This window comes from Anomaloglossus baeobatrachus, chromosome 11 (assembly GCF_048569485.1).
Source record: "Anomaloglossus baeobatrachus isolate aAnoBae1 chromosome 11, aAnoBae1.hap1, whole genome shotgun sequence".
In the NCBI taxonomy this organism is placed as follows: domain Eukaryota; kingdom Metazoa; phylum Chordata; class Amphibia; order Anura; family Aromobatidae; genus Anomaloglossus; species Anomaloglossus baeobatrachus.
Window position 1 is genome coordinate 160,151,334 of NC_134363.1, and position 13,648 is coordinate 160,164,981.

The 13,648-nt window shown below is 44.0% G+C and overlaps 1 protein-coding gene across 1 annotated transcript; it reads right to left on the minus strand.

The window, feature by feature from the left end:
* Positions 1-11,764: 11,764 nt before the first annotated feature.
* Positions 11,765-13,383, minus strand: HES4 (hes family bHLH transcription factor 4). The gene is made up of 4 exons (XM_075329071.1): positions 13,213-13,383; positions 13,020-13,115; positions 12,726-12,813; positions 11,765-12,599 (listed from the first exon to the last, which is right to left on the minus strand). The coding sequence occupies exons 1-4, from the start codon at positions 13,318-13,320 to the stop codon at positions 12,040-12,042; spliced, it is 852 nt and encodes a 283-aa protein (XP_075185186.1). The 5' UTR covers positions 13,321-13,383; the 3' UTR covers positions 11,765-12,039.
* Between the last annotated feature and the right edge of the window lie 265 nt (positions 13,384-13,648).

Consider the following 13,648-nt stretch of genomic DNA (forward strand, 5'->3'; position numbering starts at 1 on the left):
CCATAGCAGTTTTTAATTGCAATGAGATGACACACAGTTAGGGTCACAGAGCTAGGGACCCCAATATAGAGATATGCCTTGACGAGGCCTTGGGGCTCAGTTACATTGATCAATGCGATTGCTAAATATCTCCTTTTTCCTAATATTCATAGCAGGTATGCAATTCATTATTCACATGTTCAAATTAGCAAGTAGCATTTTTCATTGTATATTCCAATATTTTTTCATATGCTTGAGGCATCTCTCCCAGTCTCTGTCTGTGTCTGTCTTTGTCTGTCTCTGTCTGTATGTCTCTGTCTCTTTCTCTGTTTGTCTGTGTCTGTGTGTTTGTGTCTGTCTGTCTCTTTCCTAGTCTGTCTCTATGTGCCTGTCTCTCTGTCTGTCCCTTTCTCTGACTGTCTCTGTCTGTGTGTCTGTCTCTATTCATGTCTGTCTGTCTATCTGTCTGTCTGTGTCTCTCTGTCTGTCTCTGTATCATATCAGTCTCTGTATGTCTCTCTATCAGTCTCTCTCTGTGTCTGTCTGTCTCTATCTCTGTGTCTTTCCCCGTCTATCTCTTTCCCCATCTGTCTCTTTCCCCATCTGTCTCTGTCTGCCTGTCTGTCTCTTTGACTGTCTGTCTCTCTCTGTCTTTTTCCCTGTCTGTCTGTCTCTTTCCCTGTCCCTCTCTTTCCCTTTCTCTGTGTCTGTCTGTCTCTTTCCCTGTCTCTCTCTTTCCCTGTCTCTGTTTCTGTCTGTCTGTCTCTTTCCCTGTCCCTCTCTTTCCCTTTCTCTGTGTCTGTCTGTCTCTTTCCCTGTCTCTCTTTCCCTGTCTCTCTTTCCCTGTCTCTCTTTCCCTGTCTCTCTTTCCCTGTCTCTCTTTCCCTGTCTCTCTTTCCCTGTCTCTCTTTCCCTGTCTCTCTTTCCCTGTCTCTGTCTGTCTTTTTCCCTGTCCATCTCTTTCCCTTTCTCTTTCCCTGTCTGTCTCTTTCCCTGTCTGTCTCTTTCCCTGTCTGTCTCTTTCCCTGTCTGTCTCTTTCCCTGTCTCTGTTTCTGTCTCTGTCTGTCTCTTTCCCTGTCTCTGTTTCTGTCTCTGTCTGTCTCTTTCCCTGTCCCTCTCTTTCCCTGTCTCTGTGTCTGTCTCTGTCTGTCTCTTTCCCTGTCTCTGTGTCTGTCTTTTTCCCTGTCTCTGTGTCTGTCTCTTTCCCTGTCTCTCTCTTTCCCTGTCTCTGTGTCTGTCTCTGTCTGTCTCTTTCTGTCTCTCTCTATCCATCTCCCCACCGACATCTTATTACCTCACACAGAAGCTTCTTATACTAACAATTTATTTTGTTCCTATAGCAACCAATCACAGCTGCTATTAATGACCTGTGGCTCGCAGCTGCATTCACTTTAATGGAGGTAGGTTTTTTTTAGAGTAACTAAAGTGCGGGGTTACATTTTCCAGTTAAAACATAGTCTACGACGTTCCCTGAGTCACATGAGGCGTGTGTGCAAAATTTCGTGATTGTAAATGCGACGGTGCAGATTCCTTTAGCGGACATATTTTGGAGACATCACCAAAACACAGACCTCCATGTAGACCCCACACTGGACGATGACCCCTCACTGGGACTGTGTTAAACTGGTCCCAAGTGTCAAAAAAGTCTCAGACCCCTAATGTGTCGTCTTTAACACATCGCTATTATTATTGTTTGTCTTCCTTAAACAATAAGTAACTGACACTTGCCAGAAGTCTCTGCATAGAACAGGTTCAAAGTCCGTCCAATGCAAATCTCCATACAAATGGTCCCTGATGCAACGTTTTGCAATTTGATGGACTTTTTCTTTTAAAAAACTTTTTTAACTTTTTCGTTTAGTTTAGTTTAGTTTAGTTGGCCATAAATGATACACTTAACAAACTTCTACCAGACACCTGTGTTCTTCATCTTCACCCCAAATTATGCCTTTAAAAAACTGATTTTTTTTTTTCTTCAATGCATGCGGAAATGAGCGGTTGCCTAATAGCTCCGACACCGCTTATCTGGTAGAAAAAGATGAGATAAAGTCCAATCCGTCCAATCCCAGAAGACCAAAGCTTGTTCTTGATATGACGTTGTCATTGGCCTCCGGTGAAATGATGGGAGTGGTATCTGATGATGGCGGGGGTTGTACTTTGTAGTACTTTGTGCTTTAAAATAGATGTTAAAATACACCCATATTACTGCTACCCAACAATCTAAAGCTAAAAAATGGCAAAGTGAGCCGTGAAACTGCAAGGCTATGTTCACACTAAATTTTTTTGTAATGTCATCCAAGCAGAAACCACGTCTTTTTTTTTTTTTTTTTTTGGAAGGTAAGGAGATTTTGCAGAAGATTTTCTTTTTCTGAAATGTTTTTTAAAAATTTGAAAAGTTTTTTCCCCCAAAGTGTTTTCGCAGCCTTTTACGTTGACAGTATCTAGTTGGGAACGGATTCCATCGGCTACTTTCCCACCATACGTTTTTAGAGAGTTTTTGATGTTGCATAATGTCTGTACCTATTGGATAAATTAAAGGGAACCTGTCATCTGATCCTATAAGCTGCGGCCACCACCAGTGGGCTCTTATATACGGCATTCCAGAATACTGTATATAAGAGCCCCGGTCGCTGTGTAGAACATAAAAATCACTTTATAATACTAATAATATAATAAGTACTAGGGATCATCGAATACTTCGATTATTCGGCTTCGCAGATATTTTCCGAATACCTCGCCGCTATTCGACTACTCGATGCGCAATGTAAGTCTATGGGAAGCCCGAATAGTTCCGAATAGTTGTTATTCGGGTTTCCCATAGACTTGCATTGCGCATCGAATATTCGCGAATAGCGGCGACGTATTCGGAAAATATTCGCGAAGCCGAATAATCGAAGTATTCGATCATCCCTAATAATCACGCAATCATGGAACATGTCCGCACCCTGTTACTGCAGGCAGTGACTGAACCGCGATCAACGGTGACATCACTCAGGTAAGTAGCGGTCACAGCTACAGGTTCCCATGGTCCTCCACCTGTGACCGCAGATAACCTGACCTCAGGGTAATTCATTAAACTCAGTGACCCCACCTGCGGTCACAGATGGAGGACCTTAGGAACCACCAAGCTGTGACCACAACTTACCTGGGTGATGTCACCGCTGATTGCGGCTTAGTCTCTGAGGTTCGGTAAGTATAACGTCCCTTGCTTTATTTTTTTTTTTTATTAGTTTTTCATTTATTTTTTTTTGTATTACCCGAGTGTTGGGTACTTTTGAAACTGTGCGAATCCTGAATTTTACAATCCGGGTTCACCCATCACTAAACGTGGCCCATTACTACCTCAACAGGAGGTGGAATAGTGCATTTTGATGTCCTCTTGGACTGTAAAGGGCCCATATTTTGTTCTTGCGCCCTTTATTGTCTATGGTCGCAAAAGTCCAAATAACCATGCTGCGGAGGATGCTGGGGGATGTAATCAAGCAGACACTTGATTTCATTAGTGCTCTATGCAAAAGGGTCTGTATGCTTCATTATTGATCCCTCTACCCACTGGAGACAGTGGACGTGCCGCCTTCCAGTGTCTCGGGAGTATAGAGGAAGCATTCTCAGCAATATCAATAGAGCTCTATCTCCATGTTTGCTTCACAGTTCGTGTGTCGGGGGGAGCGGTGAGAATACGATATATGCAGAGGTATACATCTATTTTGGAAATCACCTCTGTCTGTGCTTTGTGGGCTCAGCAAATTATGCCTTTTTATAGAAGTGCTGGGTAAGAGTCCAGGTGCGGAGAGTCCATGATTGGGCGAGAATATGCGTGCACAAGTGCACAGGGGGGAGATCATGTCAGGGTCTTCCTAGCCTTCTCCCCCCCTTCCCTCCTCACTATTATATATGTATAAATACACTTATAATCCGGATACAATTACAAAATAGAATGGATCCGACAGCAATCCGCTCTGCAGGTACACTTTTTTTTCCGTTTTGCAAAATATAACTTTTTCAGGATCCGTTTTTTTCAACATTGGAGTCTATGGAAAACGGATCCGTTAACGGATATTTACGGATGCATTACAAAATAGAACGGATCCAGCATCGATCTGTTTGACTTTCTTGTTAATTTTGAAAAAATTAAATTTTGAAGGATCCGTGTTTTTTTTTTTAAAATGGAAAACGGATCAGTTTTGAAACGGATCCAGTTAGAAAAAATGGATCATAAATAGCAATCAGTTAACAGATCCGGTCTGTATAGACCAGGATTTTCCTACATAACCTAAAGCCAGTGCTATACTGGCCCTATCAGGCTGATTCTATACATACCTGTAGTTGTCAGCTAGGATGTATAGGTTTTGAAACACAAGCAAGTAAAGTTTGTAATATGAGCAGCTTTTTGATTGGCAGCAGCTGGTGATCAGCTGATAGCTGGGGTGGATATTAAGGCTGTGTGCACACGTTGCGTTTTTTACCGCGGAAACGCTGCGTTTAGAACCGCAGCGTTTCAGTGGCAAATTGCATGCGTTCAGCTTTCCCAGCAAAGTGTATGAGAAAGCCGAAAAATCAGTGCACACGCTGCGTTTCTAAACGCAGCGTTTTGGATGCCAAAAATCGGTGCGGAAAGAAAAGCAGCATGTCACTTCTTTTGTGCGGTGTGGCTGCGTTCTCTCCCCCATTGAATCAATGATGTGGGGTCAGAACGCAGCTACACCGCAGTGAGCTGCTTTTTTGTTGCGGTCCGCGGGCTTTGTCGGCATGCCAGAACGCAGGCACTTACCTGGAAGTGAGGTCAAGAGGTTTCCTGTTGACCTCACTTCCTGGCAAAGTCCTGGAAAGCCCCCGGTGTCGCTAAAGTGCCCGCCCCGACCCCCGACCCCCCTCCCGAAAATCCAACATGGCCGCGCGCACAGTAGCGCACCGGCCGCCCTGCTCCTATGATTTCTGTCGCAGTCCTCCCCTCTATCTGTTATTTATGCTAATTCTATTATAGAATCGTTTTACTAAGTGACTAGAAGGACCTGTGCTGATGTCATACTCATGTGACAAGAAGGGGTGGGGCCTCAGCCAACATAGTTGATACCAGGAAGCAACATTATTTTTTGTTGGCTGAGGCCCCACCCCTTCTGGTCACAACATGGTTATGACATCAGCAAAGTCCTTCTAGTCACTTAGTAAAATGATTCTACATAGAATTAGCTTAAATAATAGATAGTGGGAGGAACACCAGGCAGGGGGGCGGGAATCACTATGAATACCCACCCCAGCTATCAGCTGCTGCCAATCAAAAAAGTTGCTCATTTTACAAACTTTACTTGCTTGTGTTTAAAAACCTATACAAAACCTATACATCCTAGCTGACAACTAAAGGTATCCCCCCTGTGTCTGCTATTACAGGGGGAGGCAGGAGGGAGGAAGTTCAGGGGGAGGAAGGACAGGCAGCAGATAGGGGTGGAAATAACTAGCAAAACCTGACCCACCTATTAGATATTCTGTAGCTGCTATCAATCAAATAACAGTGCATTTCACAGACTTTACTTGCCTGTATATCAGAAACTATACATCCGATCTCACAACTAAAGGTATGTATAGAATCAGCATGATAGCACCAGTATAGCCCTGGCTTTAATTTATATAGGAAAATCCTGGTGATTGGTGCGCTTTAAATAACAGATCCTGCAAAAATCAATATTTTCAAAACAGACAAAAACGTTGAGTTTGCATAATTTTTTTGCCCAACCGATGCATACTAATGATGCTCAATGATTAATAGCAGCTGAGTAAGAAAAACGGATTGCAAACCGATGACACTATTCTGGATGAGAATAGCACCAATTCTTTTTATCCGCCGGGTACTTTTTGGGGTGAGCAGCGAAACCCCTTAGGCAATGCAAAAGTTCCACTTTTTTTTTTCTAAATGATGCAATTACTGGATGAAAAGTAATGGGCCATTTACCTATGTAATTGCAGACTTGTGTGTTCCTTGGCTGACTACAGAAAGAAAAAAAAGTCTGTAAACTAGTAAAAATCTCCGAAATCCCAGAGTGGTGTGAGGAGGTGTGTGCATGAGCGGCTGTGCATAGGTCTGTGGTAGAGGAGGTCAGCCATGAATTATGTGAGAGTGTGTGTTTTATTAGGCAGACACCAGCTGCTGGTCCCACAGGACAGAGCCTCATGTCTGGGGAGGTTTTCGGTTACAAGCACGGGATGTATAGCGTTTCAAAGGCTGACTGTGCTTTCCTTGAGACGGATCTCACAGCACTTATATGGGAAAGCCCAATACAGAAGGAAGAAGGGCTAGAGTTACTGGAAGATCCCAAATATGCAACCCATTAACCTTTCGGGAATGGAGCTGCATATTCAGGTGTGGATCTCATTAGCTGACACAGGGTGGCATTTCACTGAGGGATTGGTCCCGGAGGCCTGAAGGCTGGAGATTAGTATGATATATTGTAAAGTGGCCTGGATCATGGAGTTTTTTTTATTAAAATTATATATATATATATATATATATATATATAGCTGAGTGTATGTGTATGTCCGCTAAAGGAATCCGCACCGTCGCATTTACAATCACAAAATTTTGCACAGACGCCTCATGTGACCCAGGGAATGTCATAGACTATATTTTGACAAGAAAATGTAACCCCGCGCTTTACAGTTACTCTCCAAAAAACCTGCCTCCATTAAAGTGAATGGAGCTGTGAGCTACAGGCTATTAATAGGAGCTATGATTGGTTGCTATAGGAACAAAGGACATTCATAGTATAAGAAGCTTATGTGTGAGGTAATATGATGTCAGTGGGGAGATGGATAGAAAGAGACAGACACGGGGAAAGAGACAGACACGGGGAAAGAGACAGACACGGGGAAAGAGACAGACACGGGGAAAGAGACAGACACGGGGAAAGAGACAGACACGGGGAAAGAGACAGACACGGGGAAAGAGACAGACACGGGGAAAGAGACAGACACGGGGAAAGAGACAGACACGGGGATAGAGACAGACACGGGGATAGAGACAGACACGGGGATAGAGACAGACACGGGGATAGAGACAGACACGGGGATAGAGACAGACACGGGGATAGAGACACAGAGACACACTGGGAGAGAGACACAGAGACACACTGGGAGAGAGACAAAGAGACAGTTACTATCCCGGGCAATGCATGGGTACTACAGCTAGAATATATATATAAATAAAATCAAAATCAAATAAGCTTTATTGGCAGGACCAAATACAAATTAGTCTTGCCAAAGCAAGTGTACATTGGGGACTGTGGGGATGATAGGTCGGGACTGTAGGAAGGATGGATGGGGTACATCCAGGGTGGGGACTGTGGGGGCACATCTAGGGTGGGAGCTATAATATAATATATTTTTTTTTTTTTAGTAAAATGTATTAAAATATGATATATATATATATATATATATATATATATATATATATATATATATATATATTATTTTACTTTAATATAATTAAATATAATATACTTAGTGGGGTTTTCCAGGACTTTAATAATATTGATGACCTATCGCACTGATCAGCGAATCGAAGATAGTGAAGTACAACAGCGCCGTACATTATATAGCGGCGGCGATTGGTACTGCAAGTTCCCAGAAATACATGCGAATAGGAAAGAGCTTGCAGTACCATTTATGGCCAATACACACTGTAATGCGCTGTGACATCTACAGCGATTTCAATCATCAGATCACTCACCCCCACCTGCCAGATATTGATGACATTAATATTAATGTCCAAGGAAACCTTTTTTTGGTGGAATAATAAGATAAATCATCAGGAGTGCACCACTACTCTTCCTCATCCATACAAGTGAATAGGAAAGAGCTTGCAGTACCATTTACGGCCACTAAGCATTGTAAGGCGCTGTAACATCTGCAGCGATTTCAATCATCTGATCACTGATCCCCACCTGTCAGATATTGATGATATCAATATTAAAGCCCCAAGAAACCCTTTTTGGTGGACTAATAACATAAATCATTAGGAGCGCACAGCTATTCTGCTTTGCAGCTTTTTTCTCACTGGACCAGTCACAAGGTTGAGCCGCTGGCCCGAACTCTGTGTCCTTTCAAATTAGCCGGTGCAGCAGTGGAGGGGTCTACAATTGGCGGGATCCAGTAATCCAGCCAGATTCAGAGCAGCGCTTTCAAGCTCTACAATGAGAAGCTTGTAAGCACGGCCCTCGTATCCCAGAAGACCGACCACTGCTAATAGACTGCAGAGGTGGCCGGTAACCTAGGAAACACTAAGACTATAGAATTAAAATGTTTTTGTGATCATAGTGGATTTTTTAGAACATGTAATTTGCTAAATTGTTTATTTTTTGCATCTTTTTTTCCCTCAATTTTCAATATCTCTGATTGCTGCACTTGAGTAAAGAACATTTCAAAGGCTGAAAACTCACAAGTTGTCTAATATTTCTCACAGTTTTGTGCAATGCTCTTGGTAATGTTATGTGACCTAAGAAGCAGAAGGCAGGAATGGTCCCATTCACTGACAGCAAACATCAGGTGCAATCATATATAATGGAAGGTTGCAGAAGTTTCTATCGTCCAGCGATTCAGAGTTAATAACCTAAAATTGGGAAACTCCTGTAAGAGGCGTCTGCGTCTTATAGATAATGTGCACCTTCTCCTGCCTGCTGCCAGTCATCGGGCTCATCTTATCCAGACCGCAGGGCGCCCTCTAGAGGAGGGGACAGCTAATGACACCGGCATCCATCCCATCCTGCAGCCACCACATGTGATTGTGTCCAGCCACAGATTCAGAGCCTTTAAGTGACAAATGCTAAATATTACAATAGAATGATATTTAGTGACATAGGCTGAAAAAGTTCCCCTGTCCTCCACTGATTATACATTTTGTTATTAAGTCATTTATAACAGACAATGTTGTGTACTGAGGAAATCATCCAGCCCTGATATAAAAGCTGTTATAGTATCTGCCATTACTATCTCTTGTGGTAGTGTATTCCACAGCCTGACTGCTCTAACTGTAAAGAACCCTTTCCTATTTATATGCCGGAATTTTCTTTCTTCCACTCGCAGTGAGTGCCCCCTGGTCCTTAGTATTGACTTTGGAAGGAATATGAAATGCTGAAAAGTGTATACTAAATATTACAATGGAAAAGCACATAGATACATTAGATAGATAAATAATGGAGGAGAGAAAGACAGAGATAAAGAACATAAATAGGTAGATAAATAGATAGAAAGATAATAGATAGAAGGATAGATAGATCGATAATAGATGATAGAGGGATAAATAATAGATAGATAATACTGTAGATAGATAAATGGATATATAGATAATTGGATAGATAATAGATAATACCATAGATAGATGGATGGATAGATAGAGGGATAGATAGAGGGATAGATGGATGGATAGATAGAGGGATAGAGGGATAGATGGATGGATAGATAGATGGAGGGAAAGATTGATAGATAGATAGAGGGATAGATTGATAGATGGATAAATAGAGGGATAGATAGATTTATAGATAGATAAATTAATTGATAGATGGATAGATAGATGGATGGATAATGGACAGATAGATGGATGGATAATGGACAGATAGATGGATGGATACATGATAGATAGCTAGATAGAGGGATAGATAGATGGATGGATAGATAGAGGGATAGATAGCTAGATAGAGGGATAGGTAGATGGATAGATAGATAGAGGGATAGATGGATAGAGAGGGATAGATAGATAGATAGAGGGATAGGTAGATGGATAGATAGATAGAGGGATAGATGGATAGATAGATAGAGGGATAGATAGATAGAGAGGGATAGATAGATAGATAGAGGGATAGGTAGATGGATAGATAGATAGATATAGAGGGATAGATAGATAGAGGGATAGGTAGATGGATAGATAGATAGATAGATATAGAGGGATAGATAGATAGAGGGATAGGTAGATGGATAGATATAGAGGGATAGATAGATGGATAGATAGATGGATGGATAGATAGAGGGATAGATGGATGGATGGATAGATGGATGGATAGATAGATAGATGGATGGATGGATAGATAGATAGATAGATGGATGGATAGATAGATGGATGGATACATGATAGATAGAGGGATAGATAGATAGAGGGATAGATGGATGGATGGATAGATAGAGGATGGATGTTGCCCCTGATTTCTGATCTCCTCCTCAGCAGTGACATTAGCGGTCTCCATTATCGGCTGTCGTCTGATCGGTGTCTCCGGATTATTGATCCATTACCCGGCTGATAATCCCATGTGAATAATGGAGGCCACACAGATTGCCCACCCTACGCCATGCTCTGTGGCCTCCTGGGCACTGTGCCCCTTGGCTGGCTGGCATAGAGCTGGGCATATACAGATCAGTGTAGGTGGCGGAGGAGGGCGGTAGCCCCCCAGGAAGCCCCGACCCTCCCCCCACACAGCAGACTGCACTTGAAGCTGTGCCAAGATGACTGTCAGTGAGTCATGATGCTGTGTGGCAGAAATGTGTTTTCCTGAATTATCTCCTCCATGGTGGATTTTTCTTTTATGAGGCCGAGCAATTGTCTTTACAGCCCTATCATCCTCTGATGCAGGGGTCTCTGGCAGGAACATTAACCCTCCGCTCCCAGGGCATTCACTCCAGAGACACCGCATAATAGAGGAGACCTTTTAATTATCTGGGACCACAGAGGAGTTTTACTTTCCCCTCCTGCTCCAGAGCTAAACAGGGGCTTCTGCCTGTTCTTTTTTGGAGGGAAGAATCCTCATCAGTGCAAGTCCTGGATGACCGGCGTCCGTGACCGGCGCTGCTCATCTAGGACAAGGCATAGACGCCTGGTCCATAGTGCTGAACATAATGGCCTGGATAGTCAGTGTACCCCCTCCCCAATCAGGTGGGTATATATTTACAATAGATATTAGATTGTATATGGAAATGTGCCCCTCCAGTGGAATTTCCAGGAGGACCCCAAATAAAACACCTCATCTTTCCACGTCCACCCAGGAAGACCCCAAATATAAGACCCCAATCTTTCCACATCCACCCAGGATTACCTTAAATAAAAATACTCCCATAGAGGAATACCCAGGAGGACCCCAAATAAAAAACACCCCATTTTTCCACATCCACTAAGGAGGACCCCACCTCCCAAGACAAAAAAAAAAAAAAAAAAAAACACCCCATAGAATATCCAGGGAGGACCCCAAATAAAACTAAAACTCATCATCCACCCAAAAGGACCCCAAATAAAAACAGCCCCATCTTTCCACACCCACTCAGGAGGACCTGAAATAAATACACCCCATCTTTCCACATCCAGTCAGGGGGGGGGGGGGGGGGGCCACAAAGAAAAAAAAAAAAAAAAACAAACACAACACACACACACACACACACACAGCACACCCCATAGAAGAATATCCAGGAAGACCCCAAATAGAACTAGTCTTTCCACAGCCACCCAAAAAAGGACCCCAAATAAAAAAAAAAAACATTTTCCCTACGTCCACTCAGGAGGACTTGAAATAAATACATCTCATCCTTTCACATCCACCCAGGAGGACCCCAATAAAAACACCCCATCTTTCAACATCCATCCAGCAGGACCCCAAATAACAGTCTCATCTTCTAACATCTACCCAGGAGGACCCCAAATAAATACACACCATGTTTCCACATCCACCCAAGAGGACCCAAAATAAAAAAAAAAAAAAAAAAAACCACACCCCCATCTTACCACATTCGGCCAGGAGGACCCCAAATCAAACAACATGATACATTTTAAAGAGTTTATTTCATAAAACTCCTGTAAGTTTGGGAAGTTTTTGACACAAAAACACCACAAGAACTTTGGCATTACACATTATTTGTACCAATTGTACAAAAACTAAAAAAACAAAAACAAAGTCTTTACAAAATGGGTCATTTATACAAGATGTTCATCATAAAAAAGTGTAGTTCCTCATATGTGGAAATAAATAGATGAGATTGTCTCTATACGGCAAGGTCCCATAGAACGGAACCAATCAATGCAGTCCGATCAGTGGGTTTCACCAGGGTCTCCAGACGGACTCCATGGCGTCAGGTCCGGTGCTGATCCCCAGCGGGCTTGCTGACTGTGACAAGTGGCTCATCTTGTGGCTGAAGGTGGTGAGTCCTTGCACTGGGGATGGGGCTTGGGCTCCACCGCTGGATGGGACATTTCCATTGGCATAAAGAGGGATGACAGGTCCAGGGCTGGAGGCGTACGCAGGGTTGGGGATAAGGAATGCAAACTGTCCATCCGTGGCCGGGACCAACTGGAAACCTCCCTGGAAGACCTTGGGAGACACGGCCTCGGCTGGGCTCATTTTGCAGGACATGGGCACTTGAGCGGAGGCCACTGGCGCGGAGGGCAGCTGGACGTGCAGGGCTTGGCTGGATGGAGGAGGCTGCTGGTAATTCATGGCCACGATTTGACCCAAGCAGCTGGAGAGATGACCAAGAAGACGCGTCCGGACCTCAGTGTTGACCCCTTCGCAGGTGGAGAGGAAGCGGGTGACTTCATTCATGCACTCATTGAATCCAGCTCTGTACTTTCCAAGGACTGAGGGGTCTGCGGTCAGCGCGGCTGTAGGGGGAGAACCACATCCAGATTAGTCCACCACACTCCAGATCATCACTTTCACCCCCCCCCCCACCATAGAAGAACCACAAGTTCCAGCATGCCCCCACTATATATTAGGATGATAGGTACCTGTCATTTGGACTCGTTGCAAGTTCCTCAAGTGTTTGACTGTCATTTCCAAAATATCAGCCTTCTCCAACTTGGAGTGTCTGGAGCTCTGCAAAAGGAAGAAATCAACGAGGATTACACCAGCAGCACAGAGGAATACAGCACAGGGCAGTGACAGGATGTTCATAACTGACAATGATGCAATTAAACAACTATTTACAAATAACGAGAAGTATATATATATATATATATATATATATATATTAATAAAATATTTAAATATATATAAATGTATAGGAATAAAGCCGCACTTACATCCTTCTTCAGCGCGTCCAGGATGAGGGTCTTCAGCTGCCCCAGGCTCTCATTGATCCGAGCTCTTCTGCGCTTTTCCATGATCGGCTTCGATGACTGAAAGATAAAAAGATAAAGCAACCGATCAGTATCGATAGATGAGGATCTGGGGGATGCTTTTCGCTGATGATGTGGGCACAGTGTGAACAGTTACCTTTCTGTGCTCACTGGCACTCTTGGGTTTATCGGGGGTCTGGGCAGAGTTGGCCGGAGCCCCCGCGATAGGGGAGGCGGTGGGCTTCTCCATGCTGTCAGCAGGCATGATCCTTCCACTGGAGGGCGCAGTGCAGGGTCCGCAGCCTGTGCTGAGTGCGCGGCTCTGCCCCGGCCCCTATATATACCAGCGCGGCTTCCCCCAATTCGTGTGAAACCTTCGCAGCATTCTTTCCCACACTCGCTGCAGCCAATCAGCGCCAGAGGCTCGCCCACACTGCCCTGTGATTGGCCGCGGCGCACCCTCCTCTCTGCACCCTCCGTGGACTTTCCACCCCTCCTCCTCCCCACGCCCGCAGGCTGCCAGTCACGCGTGTGGCTCATACCAGGGATCAGGGCTGGCAATGGAGCAAAGCACGGGGGCTGGGACTCGGCGC